We start from the raw sequence: 22,988 nt of genomic DNA, 5'->3' as shown, positions 1-22,988 counted from the left end.
GGTCGGGTGTTGGGAGGCTTAAAACTGCGCACTATTCTAAATTTCAGCGAAATCGGATAAAAAATAAAGCTTTATGGCCTTCAGTCCTTTTATCGGGAGATCGGTCTATATGGCAGCTATATCTGATAAAGTCCGATCCGAACCATATTTAGGTCAATCGTTGGGAGGCTTAAAATAACCCACTGTTTTAATTTTTAGCGAAATCGGATAAAAATTAAAGCTTTTATGGCCTTCAGACCCTTTATCGGAAGATCGGTCTATTGGACAGCTATATCTAAATACAGTCCGATCTGAACAATATTTACGTCAGATGTCGGGAGGCTGAAAATAACCCACTGTTGCAAATTCCAGCGAAATTGGGTAATAAATAAATCTTTTATAGTCTTCTGACCCTTTATCGGCAGATCGATCTATATGATAGCTATATCTAAATATAGTCCGATCTGAACAATATTTACGTCAGATGTCGGGAGGCCTAAAATAACCCACTGTTGCAAATTCCAGCGAAATCGGGTAATAAATAAATCTGTTATGGTCTTCAGACTCTTTATCGGGAGATCGGTCTATATGGTAACTATATCTAAATATGGACCGATCTAATCCATATTTAGATCATTTATCGGGAAACCTTAATCTACTCACTGTTTCAAATTTCAGCAAAATCAGATGAAAAATAAAGTTTTTATGGGCATTAGACCCTTTATCGGAAAATCGGTCTATATAGCAACTACATCCAAATATGGTCCGATTTGGCTCATTCAAGAATTTAACCAGCGCGCATCGAAAAGACGTATCTGTGCCAAATTGTGGTTACAACAGACGGACGGACAGACACACGGACATCGTTAAATCGTCTTAAAATTTTACGACGATCCGAAATATATATACTTTGTAGGATCGGAAATTGATATTTCGATGTGTTGCAAACGGAATGACTAAATGAATATACCCCCAATCCTACGGTGGTGGGTATAACAATTAGTTGCGGCCAGGCTAATATGAATTGTACTAATAAAAATTTAGATATACTGATATTACTTGTAGGGCATAATTTTATTATACCGTCCACCATAGTATGGGGGTACACTAATTTCGTTATTCTGTTTGTAACACCTCGAAATATGCGTCTGCGACTCCATAAAGTATATACATTCTTGATCGTCATGACATTTTAAGTTGATCTAGCCATGTCCGTTCGTCCGCCGAAAGCACGCTAACTTTCGAAATAGTAAAGCTAGCCGCTTTAAATTTTGCACAAATACTTTTTACTAGTGTAGGTCGATTGGGATTGTAAATGGGCCAAATCGGTCCATGTTTTGATATAGCTGCCATATAAACGGATCTTAGGTCTAGACTTCTTGAGCATCCAGAGGGCGCCATTCTTATCCGATTTGAAATTTTGCACGTGGAGTTTTTGTATTAATGCCAACGACTGCGCTAGGATGGTGTAAAATCGATCCATGTTTTGATATAGTTTCCATATAAACCGATCTTGGGTCTTGACTTCTTAAACCTCTAGAGGGCGCAATTCTCATCCGATTTGACTGAAATTTTGCACGTAGTGTTTTGGTATCACTTCCAACAACTGTTTTAAGTATGATCTTGGATCTTGACTTCTTGAGCCAATAGAGCGAGAAATTTTCATCCGATTTGGCAGAAATTGTGTACCACGGCTTCTCTCAAGACCTTTAATATACGTGTCTAATATGGTCTGAATCGATCAATAGCTTGATACAGCTCCGATATAAACCTATCTTCCGATTTTGCTTCTTGATTCCCTATAATGCGCAATTCTTATCCGAATTAACTGAAATATTACACAACGACTTCTACAATGTTCAGCATTCATTTATGGTCCGAATCGGACTTAAACTTGATATAGCTCCAATAGCATAACAGTTCTTATTCAATATTCTATGTTTGTCTAAAAAGAGATACCGCGCATAGAACTCGACAAATGCGATCCATGGTGGAGAGTACATAAGATTCGGCCCGGCCGAACTTAGCACGCTCTTACTTGTTTTAAGAACAGAATTTCTGCCAAGCCAGGAAAATAATAAAACATTACGTGCAAAATTTCAGCCAAATCTACTAACAATTGCGGCTTCTGTGTAGAGTCCGAATCGGACCAAACTTGTCACGATCGTAGCCAAACCGGAAAATAATTTCTTCTAGGACCAATATGTCTGCCAAATCAAATCCTAATTGGGACTTCCAGCTGCTCAAGATCTTAAATAGAGGATGGTTTTATATGTGAGATATGTCATGTTATTCACCGATTTAGACCACACTTGGTGATGCGATCTAAACGCGGATTCAACTGGATGCAGATGAAAGCTAAGCGAGGATGCGAATCAAGCGCGGATGCAGGCTAAGTGGCGCTGCGAGCTTAGCGCGGATACATCTTGGTGCAAATGCAAGCTAAGTGCGGATGCGAACTAAGCGCTGATGTAGCTAAGTGCGGATGCAAGCTAAGAGCGAATGCGAGCTAAACGCGGATGCAATTGGGTGCGGATGCAACTGGGGAGGGGCAAACACCTGGACCTATGCCAGGACAAGTTATTTCGTCACTGTCGCTAATCTTGTTAAGACTGTCTTTCCTTAGAACCAGAGAGTTCACAATGATGGCTGCAAAGACCCAACCTTAAGAGCACTAACGAAAACAGACCGAATGAGAATTATCACCAGCATTAGAAAAATGCAAATAATCGAATAAACACCCAATGTCATGCCAACACATAATGGTCTCCACATTTACACAACTCAATGGCGGAGTTGTCATGTGTATACTATTGTAGTAAACACAAGCCGTGGATGTGTGTGTCAGATAGTATCAGTAAGAGACAATCGGAAAATAGTCATAAGCACATACGAGGTTGGTTCGTTTGCAGAAATAAAGTAGCCGAAGAATAAACAAATCGTAGAAGGGCAACGAGCATGCACGAGGCATTTGCGATTGGTAGAATGAGTCGTAAATAGTAAGTAGAGCGGGATGAAGAGTAACTATGTACGGGTAAATGTAATTTGTCGCGTTATACAACGTCGAGGTAAAATCGCAGAGACAATAGTCGCCGCGCTGGACCGCATGGGTACTCCACCTGAGTATCTCCCGACAGACGGATTGTATGATACCTGGCAGAACTATCAACGAGGACTTTTAGATAGTGTGGTCAAAAGGGAATGACAAGGATAACTCTTCAGGGTTCTCGACGATTCTTCGGATCCCACCCCATGGGAAATGCTTTTCCGTTATATATATTTGCTAACTAATGTCATCTCCCTTAAAAATACTTCCAAAATATACTAATCATTTTCGGACTGTCCAAGGACCTATACTACGGTGGTGATTCGTCACCTCGAGCGACAAATCTTTATAAAAGTGATAGGTTTTTTCCATATAGGGGGACGAGAACTAGGATCGGTCCCTATCACAAGAAAATCTATCCCGTGACGGGTTTGGGACTAGTAGGGTAGTGTTAACCAAAATCCTTGTGGATCTCAACAGGGATGGCGTGAGAATAATGGCATATGCGGATGTCGACGTACTACTGATATAAGGCAAATTTCTGATCATGGTAAGGTTACTAGGAAGACTGTCATGATGGGCTATGGGTTATCATTTACTGTACTACAATAGATGACTGGACTGGATACTCAACATCGGTATGTCGCTGAGGCTGCCGTTCGAGTGTACGGTCTTTCAAGCAGAGTTGTGTGCCATTACGATAGCCGCAAAAGAAATTCTGGGAATGGATTTACCGTCTCTTAACTTAGGATTTATGATGGCTCTCAAGACCTTCGGTGCGTGGTTTATGAGGTCGAAAAGCGTGGTGGAGTGTTTGGAATCCCGGAATAGGCTTCGAGCTAGCGTTGACTAATTTTCTTTCGTCTTCGTCCATGAAATTTGATTCAAGCGCAATTTGATCTGCTGCTTTTTATACCCACGACCATGGGATGGAAGACATTTATCAAGTTATTCCATTTGTAGTATACTCGTATATATATATATATATATATATATATATATATATATATATATATATATATATATGTATATATAACCATAATGTGAATAATTACTTCATCGTCTTGACATTTATAGTTGATCTTGGTATATCCGTCTATCAACTACTCGAAATCTTAATAGCGGTTGTAACAATGAAAAATAGATTTGGATATAACTTCCATAAAAAGTGGGCCAATCATATCTTCCCTCTGAAAAAAATTCTCATGGTTATTAAGTCTCCCTAAGAAAAATATAACAGTAAAGTTTTTAAGTATTCTTTTCAATTATTTAATATTTTTATAATCCAATTCTATTCCTCTATTTCTTAAGTATACGTTACTACGAATAAAAACATCTTAATTATAAAATCGTTTATATTTATTGGATATTTCATCGTCTGGTTCCAAACCACAAGGACGTTTCAGTTCCTGACCATAAGTGCTGAACCATTCATTACAAACTACAAAGGAGAAAAATTTACAGTAAAGTGTTTAATCGTTAAGGGTTTAATCGATTCACCTACCCCATTTGGAGCCTTGCAATACAGGACAGCCAGCATGCAAAGTGCGATAATCCGGTTCCATGGACTTGTGATAGTTATGCCAAACCAGAAGACTGCCTTTAATTGGAGGAGCAGAAATACGAAGCAAAGGGAAGACAGTGGCACCACCCAATTCCACATCGTTGATCTGTAGGAAGATATGAATATTGAAATTAAAATATTTTTCTCTAAGTTTCAACGTCTAATATTTAAAACAAGTAAGAGAGTGCTATGTTCGGCCGTGCCGAAACTTATATACCCTCCACCATGGATCGCATTTGTCGAGTTCTTTGCGCTGTATATCTTTTTAGGCAAACATAAAAGAAGATAATAAGTATTGTTATGCTATTGGAGCTATATCAAGTTATTGTCCGATTCGGACCATTAATGAATTAATGTTAAAGACAATAGTAGAAGTCATTGTGTAGTATTTCAGCCTATTCGGATAAGAATTGCGCCTTGTAGGGAAGCAAGATCGGTTTATATAGGAGCTTTATCAGGCTTTAGATCCATTCAGACCATACTGAACACGCATGTTGAAAGTCACGGGAGAAGCCGTTGTACAAAATTTCAGCCAAATCGCATAAAAATTGCGCCCTCTAGAGGCTTAAGAAGTCAAGATCACTGATCCGTGATATCAGGTTATGTACCGATTTAAACCATACTTACTACAGTTATTTGAAGTCATAACAAAACACCTCTTGTAAAATTTCAGACAAATCGGATTAGAATTGCGTCCTCTAGAGGCTGATTATGTTATGTACCGATTTGGACCATACTTAGCTGTTGGGAGTCATTACAAAACACCTCATGAGAGTTGCGCCCTCTATTGGCTCAAGACGTCAAGATCTCAGTCCAGACAACTATATTAGGTTTCGAATCGCTTCAGACTATGCTTGGCACATGTGTTTAAGGTCATAGAGGAAGTCGTTGTACAAAATTTCAGCCAAATCGGTTAAGAACTACGCCCTTTAGAGTATCAAGAAGTATAATCAGGAGAGCGGTTTATATGGGAACTATATCAAAATATGAACCGTTATAGACCGTTTACAACCCCAACTGATCTGCACTTGTAGGAAGAATTCGAGCAAAATTTCAAGCGCCTGGCTTTATTCCTTCAGAAGTGATCGTTCATTCGACAGGCAGATGGATATGGCCAATTATCTTTTCAAAATAGTTTCCTGCTTAAGGTTTCCGGCATAATAAATATATTTGTTATGTTAAAACGCTTGACATCCGCTGCACCTTCACTTGCACTTTGTGAAAAATTACTTTCTTACTTACTACCATATGTATATCCCCAGTGCAATTTGTTTATTTACAACCAAATACCGTGTATTGAACCCCATAAAAACATGATTGCCAAATATTCACAATTTGGGAGGTGTTTTGAGGGGAAGGTGAGCTCCTTTTACTTCAACCTCATTTTGATATCATATTTGTAATCTACTCCAGAGTACTTTTCATTTGAGTGCCATATTATCATGATCGTCTAAAATGCCCATTTGGGATGGTTTTGGGGCGGCCGGCTTGGTAATTTCACCCAATTTATAATATTCGATATTGTCCCGATCGTTCCGCTTTGATTTTCGGCAAGCAACTTGGACCCAATTTTTATCTCATACTAGCTGAACCCGGCCCGATCCTCTGCACCTTCTTTAACACCACAACACACATTCGATGTAATCCATTCCTTAAACCGGCATCGTCACTTATAAGATTTTTATCTTGTGATGTCTGGTATCAATAAACAAACAAACAAACAAACAAATAATATGTTTTTATGCTCACCACCGAAGGATGAGGGCATATTCATTTTGTCATTCCGTTTGCAACACTTCGAAATATCCATTTCCGACCCTAGACCCTAAGTATATATATTCTTGATCGTCGTAAAAATCAAAGACGATCAGCCATGTACGTCCGTCTGTCTGTTGAAAACACGCTGCAGTCTTTAAAAATATTGAGCTGAAACTTTCCACAGATTCTCTTTTGTTCATAAGCAGGTTAAGTTCAAAGATTGGTTATATCGGACTATATCTTGATATAAAGGGTGATTTTTTTGAGGTTAGGATTTTCATGCATTAGTATTTGACAGATCACGTGGGATTTCAGACATGGTGTCAAAGAGAAAGATGCTCAGTATGCTTTGACATTTCATCATGAATAGACTTACTAACGAGCAACGCTTGCAAATCATTGAATTTTATTACCAAACTCAGTGTTCGGTTCGAAATTTTGACAAATTTTGTTCAGCGATGAGGCTCATTTCTGGTTGAATGGCTACGTAAATAAGCAAAATTGCCGCATTTGGAGTGAAGAGCAACCAGAAACCGTTCAAGAACTGCCCATGCATCCCGAAAAATGCACTGTTTGGTGTGGTTTGTACGCTGGTGGAATCATTGGACCGTATTTTTTCAAAGATGCTGTTGGACGCAACGTTACGGTGAATGAACACATTTCGAACCGAACACTGATTTTGGTAATAAAATTCAATGATTTGCAAGCGTTGCTCGTTAGTAAGTCTATTCATGATGAAATGTCAAAGCATACTGAGCATCTTTCTCTTTGACACCATGTCTGAAATCCCACGTGATCTGTCAAATACTAATGCATGAAAATCCTAACCTCAAAAAAATCACCCTTTAGACCCCATATAGACCGATCCGCCGATTTAGGGTCTTAGGCCCATAAAAGTCACATTTATTATCCAATTTTGTCAAAATTTAGCTCAGTGAGTTGTGTTACGACACTCGATGTCCTTTTTCAATTTGTCTCAGATCGGTCCAGATTTGGATATAGGTGCCATATAGACCGATCTCTCGATTTAAGGTCTTGCGCCCATAAAATGCGCATTTATTGTCCGATTTCACAAAAATTTAGGACAGTGAGTTGTGTTAGGCAACTCGACATCCTTTTATAATTTGACCTAGATCGGTTCAGATTTGGAAATAGCTGCCATATAGACCAATCTCTCGACTTAAGGTTTTGGGCCCATAAAAGGCGCATTTATTATCCGATTTCGCCAAAATTTGGCACAATGACATCCTTGTCGTATATGGCTCAGATCGGTTTATAATTGGATATAGCTACCAAAAAGACTAATATTTTGTTGTACAACATTGAACAATGACTTGTACTTATTAGACCACTCAATGTTCCTGCCAAATTTGGCCCAAATCGGAACATATTTCGATAGAGCTGCTATTGCGTTGCGTTTTTGGGTAAAGGGGAGAGTCCGTCCCCTGCTGAAGTTAACAAATTATATAGCCTTTTACTCCTTCCAGACCATATTCGTGATCTACTACCTAATACGTTTCGTATGAGTCCCATTTTGTCATTATCGTCCAATATGCCTTTTTCTGGGGTTTTAGGGTCGGGCGGCTCCTAGGTACTTGCACCTAATATTTGTTATCAATTTAGTACTCTACTCCCGAATACCTTTCATTGGAGTTCCATATTGTCTCGATCGGTCCACTTTTATTTTTGGGTTGTGCTTTTGGTGTAAGGGGGAGAGTCCGTTCCCCTTCAATATCAACAAATTACATAGGTTTGTACGCTACTCTTGAATACCTTTCATTTGAGTCCCATATTGGCCCGATCGGTCTACTTTATTTTTTTGTGTAGTGGTGGGGGATCAAAAAATTTTTAGACCTTCCTACACAATCTGCTAAAATTTCAAGAAAGCCGATTCAGCCATTTTCGAGTCTATTCGAAATAAACAAACAAACAGACAGACAAAGAAACGCACTTTGAGTTTTATACAATAGATTCATAGTCTACCCACAAATACCTTTCATTTGACTACCATATTATCTCAATCGGTCCACTGTTAAGTTTGGGCGAAACCTTTGGAGTGGTTTTGGGCCTGAGGCGGTCCCGTAGGTATTTGGACTCACTTTTGGTTTTTGGCGGCGCTGGGGGGGGGGATTCCGCCCCGCTTCAGATATTAAAATATACATAACCTAATGCTCCTTCCAGACCAACTTACATAATCTGTGAAAATTTCAAGAAAATTGGTTCAGCCGTTTTCGAGTATATACGGAACTAACAAACAAACAAACACAGATTAATTTTTATATATAAAGAAAAACTACATAGTGCAGATCGGATCATTTTTGGATTAAGCTGACATATAAACCCATCTCCCGATTTATGGGCTTCCACCCATAAATGGCTTATTTATTACCCGATTTAGCTGAATTTTGGTCAGTGACCTGCGTAAGACCCTATACTTCGGTGTGGGTTTGGCCTAAATCGGACCATATTTCGATATGGTTGCACAGGCTTCATAAATTATGCATTTTCAACGGATTTAAAAAAAATATATTTTTTTAAATAAAATATTAGTTATCGTTAGCTTAAAAAAAGTTTTTTCCGTATCTAAAAAACTTTTCTTTCAGGGAGTTAGTTGTATGTATCACTAAACAAGGGCTCACAAGGTCGTGGGTTCGATTCCCGCCAGAAGCCTTGGTCTGTCGATACTGTGGTATCACAATGGACTTAAACAATTGTCTAAGTGAGTCTGTAAAGGACTGCCACTCTTATCTAACCTAACCATCAAAAAACACTCTCAAAAGCTTAAAATATTTTAGGTTCACTATAGGTTACCTTGAAAGGAACTACTTACATAAAATAGTGCCGTCAAAATGCGATTTCCTTTCATGTTGCTCTCTTTTTTCTACAATTTCAAGAAATGTTAGAAACATTAAAACAAATTAGTTATTATAAAAAAAATCCCATACTCCTTCTTACCAAAAAGAAATCGTGATGTGGTCCATAATGTCCTCCAATACCATAATTGACCACCTGGAAATCTTCGCCCTCTGCTATAGATAAACCCGTTATGTCCTCCAAGCGTTGTGCAATTTTATCCAAAAATCTATGCTCTTTAAATTTGAGCCAACCATTTTTACTTACGCGTATATCGTCAAATCGTGTAACCGAGAGTGGTCCAACCTTTGATCTTTCTATACGATTTGAGGCTGCATCAATTATATCATCGATTTCCTCATCATGTATTACACCATGATAGTAGGCCACAAAAGGATCTAAGCTAAGTTCTTCCAGTTTTAGGGGTCCCACAAAGAAATAAGGCACATTATTGGTGACAAGGCGACAACGCAAATGTCTCTGCTCCCTAGGTGACTGTTGCAGTTCTCCGCTGCATACTCGTGTATAGAGATATTCTTTTTCGCTAATGCGTGGTGTAGTGGGTAATTTACGCGTAAGACTCATTTCCTTCATACTATGGGCATAGAGTATACCATTCTCATGGGCATATTTGTTTTGGGGATCTAAAGCTAGAAGCTTGGCATTCATGGCCAAGGCTAATTGAGGTTGACCACTGTAATACAAGGCAGCGGGTAGAAATTCTAAGATGTCCGCTATGGAGACATAGGGGAAGATGCCTTCTGATTCTTCTTCTGCTGCATCAAAGTTATCTTCAATATCGTGATTTTTTGTATCGTTAAGTTCATCATCATTATTCCCATTGATTTTTTCATGATCCTTTTCATTATCTTCATTGACATTTTTGAGATCATCATCTCCCCAAACATCTTGATTTTTCTCATGATTATGATCCTTATAGGAATCCATCTCGTATAGATCATCATCATCAAAGACAATATCATTTTCATTCTCTTGATGTTCTTCGTCTTGATAATCCGTATCCACCTCGTTCATATCAACATTACCATCAAGAAGATTATCCTCCAGATTCTCTACATCTTTCTGATTCTTTCCTTGTGGATTGATTTGAATATCATTCATTGCATCTTTCTTCTTCTTATTCCATTCTCCTTCACCTTCTTCCTGTAAATATTGCTCTTCCTTCTGCTCATAATCTTCTTCTACAATACCATTTTCAAGATCTTCAGTTTTATGTAGAGCCTCTAACAACCATTCACTGGCCAATCCATAATCCTTTGCCTCATACAAGGTTCGTCCTAGAATATAACAGTCAAAGGCCGACATGGATGAACTAAATTTTTCGTCTTCTAGATAGCCCTCGGCCATATCCTCAGTATCAAGTTTGTAAATTTTTTGAAGACGCGATAAGCCAAGCGCTGCTCCCTTCAAATCCGCAGCACTGGGTAGGACAATATGCTCGGAGGAAGTTTTCAGCGATTCATTAAAAACTGTCATGGGAAAAGCAGAACGAAATAAGACTGGAATCGAAATTCGGTTCAAGTTTAAACCATAGGCTTACCTTTAAAATCCTGAATTGATGTGATCATATCATTGATTTGTGGTATATCGATCGCTTGTCTTCGAATAATTTTAAAAGCATTCATGGGATCGTCAAAATATTGGCTGGCATTTTGCTCCACATAAGAGTGCTCCGATTCGATTTCAGCTAGAATACTGGAAGAAGAATGGTTATTAACAAGTAAGGATGGGCTAAAGCCGGCCACAGCCAACTTTTAGATGCTCTATACCAACTTGGGTATGTAGGCTAAATCGTCGGAATAAAAATCTGCTTTCTTTTGATATGTAGAACTTCGACTAAATTCGGTACATATTGCGGAAGTCGTAGAAGAAAGTGCAGAGCAAAATTTTGAGAAAAGCGGTTGATTATTGCGTTTGCAAAGACCCTAATAATGAAAGTTGACGATATATTGGGTTGCCCAAAAAGTAATTGCGGATTTTTTTAAAAACAAAGTAAATGCATTTTTAATAAAAAAATTTGTCAAAGCCGGCTATATGAAAAATCCGCAATTACTTTTTGGGCAACCCAATATATGTCTATATAGGAGCTATATCTAAATCTGAACCGATTTCCATAAAATTCAACAGTAATTAGGGATGTCTAAAGGAAATTCTGTGCGACAAATTTCAGTTAACAAATAACCATATGAATGAAATATTAACCGAATCATAAAGCAATTCTGTGTCGATCCGTTTACTTACCAATGGGTCTATCTCTTTATCTTTGTGGGTGTTACAAACAAACTCCGTAAGTTCCCAGTTAACAATATGATCCGACTTTGCTTGACTTCCAATATGTCTTCCACAGTCGGACGTAAGATATGACAATTCTTACCAAATCCGGAAAGGAATCGGTTCGACAAGCCTGAGGAAATTTATTTTTTTCTATTCCGACGTTTAAGAAGGAAATCGTAACGATTTCTGTACAGCGAGTCGGAGGGATGTATTGTTTGGTTCCTGCTAATTTTTGCATTGCAACATTTCGTTAACACGTGTGTAGTGGAAGGGATCCCCCTTTGTTTGTTCTTTTAGAATTGCGTATGGGGCCGTTAACTAAAACCGTCTGACCGTCAAGAAATTAGTCTGAAATCGGACCGACTCGTCAACAAAATCATGAAAATCACGAAATCGGTCCGAAATCGTCCACAAATTCACGACATAAAATTTCCCATCAGACTTTCTCTGGAATTTTGCTCCGATATCGGTACGATGTGGCGGAAAATATATCAGATTTCCCTGTCTATCCGACAACATGACAACCACTTCTCTCGTTTTTAGTTATGAAGTCGGAAAGGCATCCGATCCGATATAAGATGATTCATCCGATTGTCGCACCGATGTCGGACTGAAATCGGAAAATTTTGCTGGCTGGGTTTTAACACCGTGTACCACAGTAGTGGTGCAAGGTAAAAAATACAGGTTTACCCTTGTGTATGGGAGACTGCCCATAATTCGAATAAATATTACATTCTTCCACCTCGTTCTTATATGTGATCATGCCAAGACAAACGACAAGGATAAACCAAGCAGACAAAACAGGGATACATTGACCCCGAATGGGATATCTGTGAACACCACACAGGCCGGAACATTGAGGTCAGATCGGTGTGGTGTTCATTGCTTTCACAGGAAGCTTAGCAGCGAGCTTCCGGGCGCGGATAGTCGAATGCTCCATATGGAGTAGCTGCAACGGCAGTGGCGGACAATCAGCGGTATCGAGTGGAGAGTCTCAGGGAGAGGCCGGGCGGCACCGGCTCTTGCACAAATACTGAGTGGCTTTAATGCTCGATATGACAAGGCGGATTATTGGCGCCCTTAAATAACCAATGGCCGCCCTGTTCCCGCGGCGATCGTTTCTTTGGACCAGAACGACCTACACGTGCTTGACGAGTATCGCCACCTCCACATGCAAATGTGGCTACAACAACAACAATAACAACAACGGATATATTGAGAGAAAATATGGCAATCTCACAGACAAGATACTAAAATCAACATAAAGGTGACCAGAGAAGAGCTCTCATTGTGGACAGCTTTTCCGAGTCGTCCACTTCTGGCTTCTACAGTAGTCCACAATGATATGTGGTCTAAGTGTCAGGAGGGAATATAGGCAGGATAAGAGGAATTAACTTAAAATTCTATATCTTCTTGCAATTGCATGGCAATGATACAAAAGGTATTCGACCGCCCCCAAGTCCTCCTCATAGCCATAGTCTTTACAGAAGTCCACCTTCCCTGTGTGCAGCGCGACTTTTGAGACTTAACGTTAAAATATCCAGTCAGGTCTTCTCAAAGGTCATGCTTACTCAGCCCCAGCATAAGTGACGTAATGTTCCGGGAAATACCCTGCCACAGGGCCTTGCCACCCGCAACGCACGGCGACTGCTCACCCCGCGTTGTTAGGTATAAAGCGTCCCTGAATACGTAAAACGATCGGCGCGCAGCAGCGATCTATTCCTGGGCAGCTCGTCTGACGCTTTGTTTCCCGTCACTCCTTGAAGGCTCGGAACCCAGCAGGGCCAACTGCCTTCCCCATGGGTCGAATTAACTCTGCATCTTCTAGCCGGTCTTGATCTCATACGGCCCAACGAAAGAGCCTTGTTCACTTATATCTTGACAGTCCGACTGGGCAACCACTTCTGAATTGTCTTCAGTGCCTTCAAAATTACAAAGACCTCTCTATGTAGGCTCAGTAAGCCTAAGCCAGTAATCGACTTGATGTGCGCTCTAAACACTAAAAATTAACCTCGAAAAGAAAGTCTAGGTTAGAAATTCCGTGCCACTTACAATATCCCTAATTGTTTTCAATACCACGCCCCTAAATTGGTTCATGTCTGGTATCGTGTCCCCACCTAAGTTCCAGTGCCTGTAAGCCGTGAAAACCGGGAAATGACATAGGAAATGCTCATACGTTTCATCATCTTCTCCACATGCTCTACACATGATATCACTTGCCGCACCGTTTTTTCTTGAGTGAGCTTGTAGTCCTATCTGTCCCGTTTTGATACCGAAAGCTATACTGACCTCCTTCTAACTTCCTTTCAGAAATAGCCTCGTTCAGTCTTTCATAAGCAAAGATTTCCTGGTACATAATACATCTGTTCGTATATAGCCAGTTGCCATGCGTATATAGCCAGTTGCATTACGAAACTCCGTCAGAACATAGGACACGGTAACAAAGACGGTGAACAGCTACCGAGTGAATATGGCCACCCAGCACTTGAAGACGTTAATTTTCTCCGACCCTAGAGTAGTTTTAACTCAAGTATGTTCAGGCAGATGCAACCGCCTCAATTCCTATTGGGCTAGGATAGATGCCAACGTGCTGGATGTGTGTACCTCGTGGGAACTGGGATCACACGACATTCGTCACTATAATTAATTAATGTAACTACAATAACAGAATAGGAGAATGTTCATGGATTTAGAAACGCCAGATCACCGGCTCCCATAGTCTAAGGGCGATCTTCATTCCTGCACACCCAAAATACGCTTTTCTGGACGTATCTTTTCCAGTTCCGTTTATGCTTAAGAATTCCGCCCAGGTAATTGGCCTTCTGTAGGCCACCGTAGCGCAGAGGTTAACATGTCTGCCTATAACGCTGAACCAGAAGTCATCCGATTCATATAAATCGGGTTAGAATTGCGCTCTATAGAGGTTGAAGAAGTAAAACGGAAGAGCGGTTTATATGGGTGCTGTATCAGGTTTTGAACCAATTCAGACCATATTTAACAAGTATGTTGAAGGTCATAGAGAAAGTAGTTGTGCCAGGGCCTCAAGGAGTGCAATTAGGAGATCAGTTTATATGCGATCTATATCAGGTTTTAGCCAAATCGGATAAACATTGCGCCCAAAAGAGGCTCTTCTTGAGCTTCTGTAAAGGGTGATTTTTTAACTAAAATTTTTTGGCAACACTGGTTTAAACAGCTCACGCACATTTTGTGTGTGTGTGTTTTTTTTTCACTGTTAAACATCTTCAGTTGGTCATAATTTAATCCATATCCAAATAATAACTAGTGGAAACAAAAATGGGTATGGGTATTGGCCTAGCGCAACTCACCACAACCAAATTGAGTACTAAATGCACTTTTTATGTGTTTAAATCAGCAGATCGGCCTATGTGGCAGCTATTTCTAAAAATGTTCTTTCGCTGACTATACTCGTTTCTGATATCGGTTGGCCTTATCCAACTAACTATTCCAAGTTTCAGCAAATTCGGATAATAAATGCGCCTTTTATGCGCTTAAGACCCTAAGTCGACAGATCAGACTGTATGACAGCTTTATCTATTGTAAATGTGGTCTGATATGGACGAGTATAGTCGAGACGACCAGATATTCGAGTGACCTTTTTCAACTCACTGTTCTAAATTTTAGAGAAATCGCTTAAGACTCTAAGTCGGCAGATCATAGTGTATGGCAGCTAAATGTGGTCTGATGTAGACCATATTCGGATCGGATATCGAGTGGCCTTATCCAACTCACTGTTCCGATCGGTCTATAATGTACTTATATCCAAGTGTGGACTAATGTAGACCATAGTCGGTTCGGATATCGGGTGGCCCAATCCAACTCATTCTTTCAAATTTTACCGAAATCTGTTTGTAAATGCGAGTTTTATTGGCTTACAACCCCGAATCTACAGATCGGCCTGTATGACAGCGGTATCTAAATATGGACCGATCTCCACCATTTTCCTTTCAGATACCGGATGCTCTACTGAAACTCACTATTTCGACTTTCAGTCAAATCAGGTAATAAATGTGGCTTTTATGTGTTCAAGAAAACATCGGAAGAAACTTCGTTAAGAATTTAGACAGACTTCTGATGCGAATTCGCATAAATTTTTCGACTTTCGTATAGACTTCTGACCGAATTCTGAACGTTTGGTACACTGGGCGTAGAAGAACACAAGCCCATGGGCTTGGAAATATCTCAGTGAACAATATGATCCGACTTCAGCTGACGTCCGACATGTCTGCATACAGTCGAACGAAACGTACGACAATACTTATCAAATCCGGAAAGTAATCGGTACGACATGTCTGAAGGAATTTTTTTTTTTTCGATATTTAAGAACGATTTTATATTATTATAAGACATTCGTCAGGAAATCGGTTCGAAATCGTTTATCGATTCGGTCGCAATTCGGTATGACGTAAAATTTCTCTGGAATTTTGCTTCGACATCGGAATGACTAAGTGAATATCCTTGTACTATGGTAATAAAAATCCATAAAACATTAGAAACATATTGTTATACCAACTTTCGAAGGATGGGGGTATATTCATTTTGTCATTCCGTTTGCAACACATCGAAATATCAATTTCCGAACCTATTACGTATATATATATTATTGATTGTCGTAAAAATCTAAGACGATCTAGACATGTCCGTCCGTCTGTCTGTTGAAATCACGCTGCAGTCATTTAAAATAGAGATACTGAGATGAAACTTTGCATTAGCAAGCAGGTTAAGTTCGAAGATGGGCTATATTGGACTATATCTTGATATAGCTCGCATATAGACCAATCCGCCGATTTAGGGTCTTGGGCCCATAAAGGCCACATTTATTTTGCTGATATTTGGGACAGTGAGTTGTGCAAGGCCACTCGATATCCTGCTTCAATTTGGTCCAGATTTGGATATATTTAGTTAGAATATAGATCAATATCTTGATTTATGGTCTTGGGCCCATAAAAGGCGCATTTATTGTCCGATTTCGCCAGTGAGTTGTGTTAGGCCCCTCGACATATTTCTGCAATTTGGCGTAGATCGGTCCAGATTTGGATATAGCTGCCATATAGACCGATCTCTCGATTTAAAGTCTTGGGCCCATAAAAAAATTGTTCAATTTCGCCGAAATTTGGAACAGTGAGTTGTGTTGGGGCTTTCGATATCTTTTTTGAATTTGGTCCAGATCGGTCCAGATTTAAATATAGCTGCCATATAGACCGATCTCGGATTTCAAGGTTTTGGGCCCATAAAAGGCCCATCAGTGTCTTGAGTTGGGCTTTTCGACATCTGTTTCGCATATGGTTCAGATCGGTCTATATTTGGATATAGCTACCAAGAAGAAGCACTTTTTAGTTTGATTCTTCTTTTATTTGCCTACATCTTCAAAATTTGCATCACTTTTTAGCATTTTAAACTTTTTTCTAATACCTCTTAAATTCATTGTGAACTTTTTCCACTTGTTGCAAATGTTTCTCCAAGGAGTTCAAATAGTTTTCTTCCACTGCGAGTAGATTTTCTAAGCCCGAAACTGATGAATAAAAGTCACATTTTATATGAACAAAGGCACTCAATAGCAACACTAAATTTAAAATTGGTTTCATTTTTATTACAGTCTCATTTGTCTGACGGATACTTTTAAACTGACTGGGGTAGCTGAAAAAATACCCAAATTTTTTTCAAACTGTGATGCTGTAGTTTGAACATGTGTTTTTGGAATCTTCATGATGTTAAAGTAAATATTAGAATTGAATCCAAATGCAGTGCAATGATGATGAAGTTTATGTTTGAGTTTGTTCAGGTCAAATGGGGTTGTTCTACTCAGGTACCATTGAATTGGAACAATTGGAGTTGAAGATGGATGTGTAAGCAACACATTGTTCTTAAATCAATCAAGATGGAACTATTGTTTAATACATCGATTGGCTTATGTGGCCTGCATTTTGAGCACATATGTACATAAGTGTCTTAAGAGAAAGACGTATAGTTAAATTGATTGGGAAGATGGTTTAGTTATGGTTGTCTATCTGTCTGCATTTCTATATCAAACACCTTGTTTTATGTTTGCGTCATTGCTTTATTAGGTTAAGGACCATTTTTTTTCTATCAGCCAACACGAAGGGGATGTCCCCTATGAATGCAGTGCATTGCGTTGGCGAGAGGAAACTAGGAATTGGAGGCGGGAAAAAGGATGTAGTGCTTATTGACATTTGTCTTAAATCTTTGGATGTCAAAGTGGGTGGGAAAAGTATTAGGCGAAAGTCGATTCCACATACGAACGGTTCGGGCGAAATAAAAAATCTCTTTTTAATGCATTGTGCGGTGTGAGTTCCTGGAATGTCTAGTATCCCTGACATACATCCTTACATGAGGAAAAAGAAGAAGAATATCAGACGAACACACACCATGAAAGTACCGATAGAACAGCGCCAAACAACCCACATTGCGACGATGATGAAGGGAGACAATAGAGTTGGATACCCCACTGTCCCCAATCAACGCCATCGCTCTCCTATGGACACGGTCCAGTAGCTACAGGGATGATATTGAAGCTCCAACCCATACAGGTGAGTTGTATTCCATTTTCGGCCTTATGAAAGTGGTGGAGATGTTAAGAAGATCAGATGGAGTGAAGTACTTCTAAAGCCTAACACTCGAATGCTTCAAATACATATTTAGCCCAACGGACATCACTTTGTATTATCATGCCCAGTACATCAAGAGCTTCTGATTGCTCAACATCTACACCGTTGATAAACAAAGATGATCGTAATGGGTCTGCGAATCGTTTGTGTGATAACAAGCAGCACCGAGTCTTCCGTGCAATAAAATCTACTCGATTCACTCGATCCCACTCAGAAATGGCCAGCAAATCCTGGCAGAGTATATCGTCCTTAACCCGCCTCTTGTCCTCAATCTCTCGAAGACTCGGCCTATGGTCGAATGAGTACGAATGACATTGATGAAAATAAGAAAAAGAGAAGGAGAAAGAACAGAGGCCCTGGGGTACACCTGCGGTCAATTTGTGCTCATTGGATGAGAACCCATCTATAACGATTCGAATGGTGCGATCTCTTAGAAAGCTTGAAATAAATCAAATGAAGCCATTACCGACACCAAATGTGACAAGCTTTGATAGTAGTGCACCGTGCCAGAACCTATCAAATGCCTTGGAGATATCTAGAGCCACAACCTTACTCTCGGCAAACTAGTGATTGAGCGACTCCAATGTTCCGACAGAAGTGCCATGGGGTCGCCCGTAGAGCGATTTCTGCAGAACCCATACTGTTGGTCGATAAGAAGGCCATTAGACTCGAAATACCACACAAGATGGTGATTAACCATGCTCTCCATGACCTTAGGGAGAGCGGAGCATATCCCAATTGGCCGGTCATTCGCAAGGTTGTTTGCCTCACCCTTCTTGGGTATTGGCTGAACGTTCGCAACCTTATACCCTTATACTCTCCACCATGGATCACATTTGTCGAGTTATTTTCCCGGTGTCTCTTTTTTGCAAACAAAGGAAAGGAAAGGGGAGCTGTATTAGGCTATAGACCGATTAAGACCATATTGGAAACGTATGCTGAAGGTCATAGGTCATCTCCTGTTCACTCACATCAGTTAATAATTGCCCTGGGCTCTATAAAGGCTCAAGAAGTCAAGATCCCAGATCGGTTTATATGACAGCTATATCAGGTTATGGACCGATTTGAACCATACTTTGCACAGTTGTTGAAAGTCATAACGAAACACTTCATGCAAAATTCCAACGAAATCGGATGGGATTTCCGCCCTCTAAGGCTCAAGAAGTCAAGACCCCAGATCGGTTTATATGACAGATATCCCAGATTTTGAATCGATTTGAATCATACTTATCACAGTTATTGGATGTGATACGAAAACACTACGTGCAAAATTTCATTCAAATCGGACGAGAATTGCGCCTCTGGAGGCTCAAGAAATCAAATCGCGAGGTCGGTAGATTGGGAGCTATATCTAAATTTGAACCGATATGGTTCATTTGCAATCCCCAACGACTTACATTAATATTAAGTATCTGTGCAAAATTTCAAGCGACTAACTTTACGAGTTCGACCGTTATCGTGATTTCGACAGACTGAAGAAGAAAATAGCGAGATCGTATAGGGGAGCTGTATTAGGCTATAGACCGATTCAGACCATATTGGAAACGTATGCTGAAGGTCATGGGAGAAGCCGTTGTACACAATTTCACTCAAATCGGATAATAATTCGGCCCTATAAAGGCTCAAGAAGTCAAGACCTCAGATCGGTTTAGATGACAGCTATATCAGTTTATACACCGATTTCACCCACACTTGGCACAGTTGTTGAATGTCATAACGAAACACTTCATTCAAAATTCCAACGAAATCGGAAAGGATTTCCGCCCTCTAAGGCTCAAGAAGTCAAGACCCCAGATCGGTTTAGATGACAGCTATATCAGGGTATGCACCGATTTCACCCATACTTGGCACAATTGTGCTAAGCACCTCATGCAAAATTTCAGCCATATCGGATAATAATTTCGCCCTCTAGAGGCTCAAAAAGTCAAGATTCAAGATCAGTTTATATGGCAGCTACAACAGGTTGTAGACCAATTTAAACCATACTTGGCACAATTGTTGTAAGTCATGACGAAACACGCCGTTTAAAATTTCAACCATATCGAATATTAATTGCGCCCTTTAAAGGCTTAAGTAGTCAAGACCCCAAATGGGTTTACATGAGAGCTTTATAAGGTTATCGACCAATTTCAACAATACTTTACACAATTGTTTAGAGTTATAACAAATCACTTCGTTCAAAATTTTAGCCAAATCGCCCTGTAGTGGCTCAAGAAGTCAAGATCAAAGATCGGTTTATATGGCAGCTATATCAAAATATGAACCGATATGGCCCATTTACAATCCCAACCGACGTACATCTAAGTACATCTAAGAGGTATTTGTACAAAATTTCAAGCTGAGAGCTTTACTTCTTGGAAAGTTAGCGTGCTTTTAACAGACAGACGGACGGGTGGACAGAAGGACGGACTTGGCTAGATCGACATAAAATGTCGCGACGATCAAGAATATATATACTTTATGGGGTCTTAGAATATATATACTTTATGGGGTCGAGGTGTTACAAATGACGAAAATTAGAATGACGAAATTAGTATACCCCCATCCTATGGTGGTGGATATAAAAAATTGGAGGGGGTATATTCATTTTGTCATTCCGTTTGCAACACATCGAAATATCCATTTCCGACCCTATTAAGTTTATATATTCTCGATCAGCGTAAAAATCTAAGACGATCCATGTCCGTCCGTCTGTCTGTTGAAATCACGCTACAGTCTTTAAAAATAGGGATATTGAGCTAAAATTTTGCACAGATTCTCTTTTTGTCCATAAGCAGGTTAAGTTCGAAAATGGGCTATATCGGACTATATCTTGATATAGCCCCCATATAGACCGATCCGCCGATTTAGGGTCTTAGGCCCATAAAGGCCACATTTATTATCCGATTTTGCTGAAATTTGAGACAATGAGTAGCGTTAGGCCCTTCGACATCCTTCGTCAATTTGGCTCAGATCGGTACAGATTTTGATATAGCTGCCATATAGACCGATCCTCCGATTTAGGGTCTAAGGCCCATAAAAAGCGCATTTATTGCCCGATTTTGCCAAGATTTGGGACAGTGAGTTAAGTCGAGCCCCTCGAAATATTTCTGCAATATGGCACAGATCGGTTCAGATTTGAATATAGCTGCCATATAGATCGAACTGCCGATTTGGGGTCTTAGGCCCATAAATCCCACATTTATTATCCGTTTTTGCTGAAATTTGGGACAGTGAGTTGTGTTAAGCCCTTCGTTATCATCCTTCAATTTGATTCAGATCGGTCCAGATTTGGATATAGCTACCATATATATATCGATCTCTCTGTCTAAAAAGCATATTTATTGTCCGAGTTTGACAAGATTTGGGACAGAGTGTTGTGTAAGACCCTTCGACATCCTTCTTCAATTTGGTTTAGATCGGTTCAGATTTGGATATAGCTGCCATTTAGACCGATCTATCGATTTGAGGTTTTGGGCCAATAAAAGGCGCATTTATTGTCCGATGTCGCCGAAATTTGGAACAGTGAGTTAAGTCAAGCCCCTCGACATATTTCTGCAATATGGCACAGATCGGTTTAGATTTGAATATAGCTACCATATAGATCGAACTGGCGATTTAGGGTCTTAGGCCCATAAATCCCACATTTATTATCCGATTTTGCTGAAATTTGGGACAGTGTGTTGTGTTAAGCCTTTCGATATCATCCTTCAATTTGGTCCAGATCGGTCCAGATTTGGCTATAGCTGCCATATTGACCGATCTCCCGATTTAAGGTCTTGCGCCCATAAAAGGCGCATTTATAGTCCGATTTTGCCAAGATTTGGGACAGTGAGTTGTGTAAGACCCTTCGATGTCCTTCTTTAATTTGATTCAGATCGGTTCAGATTTGGATATAGCTGCCATGTAGACCGATCTCTTTGTCTAAGGTTTTGGGGCCATAAAAGGTGCATTTATTGTCCGATTTCGCCGAAATTTGGGACAGTGAGTTGGGTTAGGCTCTTCGACATTTTCCTGAAACTTTTCCCAAATCGGCCCATATTTAGATATAGCTGCCATTTAGATCGATATCTCGATTTTAAGTCTCGGCCCCGATCTCACTGAAATTTGACACAGTGTCTAATGCTAGGCTTTTCGACATGCGTATCTGTTTATTTTTAGATATAGCTACTTAAAAGACCAATATTTTTTTTATATACAATTGAACAATGACTTGTACTTATAAGTATTTGATCCAAATCGAAACATATTTCGATATAGCTGCTATGTGGCATAAGAAATGCATTTTCACCGGATTTTGGCGAAAGTTGGTGGGTATCCAACACCTTTTTACTTTTTTTACCTGTTCTAGTTGAAATTTTATCTTGATATACCTTAGGGTCATAAAAAACAAGTGCAAGTGAAGAGAAATTTACCCATATGCTGTCATATATAGTGCCCTAACAATGTTTCTCCATTGTGCTTATTGGCTTGTTCTGGTTCTTATAGCACAAAGTATTGTTAGTTTGATAAGACATTTCCAGCGCCAGTTTTAACATTGACATTGTCATTGTCATAATTAAAAGCAAAAGAATATGTACCTTGTTACTAGTGTACTTACTCTAACGCCTAGGCCACGAATTAAAACAGAGGTGTAGCCCAAAGGGGGTACATACTAAAAACAATTACGATAGGAATTTTACAAACTGCCTCTGGTATTTTCAATTATGTTTGCAACAAACTCCAAATGGAGCCAACCTACCCCACCTCACCCATGTAGCCTAGTGATAAGAAACCAAATTTAATAACTTATTATCTTTACCAAAACGCATAGAGGGGAGGAGGTGGAGGAGAAAATTGTTTCGTACCATTTTATCAATAATTGTTTGTG

The 22,988-nt window shown here is 39.7% G+C and overlaps 1 protein-coding gene across 1 annotated transcript; it reads right to left on the bottom strand.

The window, feature by feature from the left end:
* Window positions 1–4,362: 4,362 nt before the first annotated feature.
* LOC106082712 (prolyl 4-hydroxylase subunit alpha-2-like) lies at window positions 4,363–17,098 on the bottom strand. Its single transcript, XM_013245390.1, has 6 exons — window positions 16,926–17,098; window positions 10,762–10,916; window positions 9,303–10,690; window positions 9,178–9,228; window positions 4,530–4,695; window positions 4,363–4,466 (listed from the first exon to the last, which is right to left on the bottom strand). The coding sequence occupies exons 1-6, from the start codon at window positions 17,096–17,098 to the stop codon at window positions 4,363–4,365; spliced, it is 2,037 nt and encodes a 678-aa protein (XP_013100844.1).
* Between the last annotated feature and the right edge of the window lie 5,890 nt (window positions 17,099–22,988).

Source organism: Stomoxys calcitrans, chromosome 2 (assembly GCF_963082655.1).
Source record: "Stomoxys calcitrans chromosome 2, idStoCalc2.1, whole genome shotgun sequence".
NCBI lineage: Eukaryota > Metazoa > Arthropoda > Insecta > Diptera > Muscidae > Stomoxys > Stomoxys calcitrans.
The sequence above is the reverse complement of the archived record's forward strand: the minus strand, read 5'-3'. Positions and strand labels throughout refer to the sequence as shown.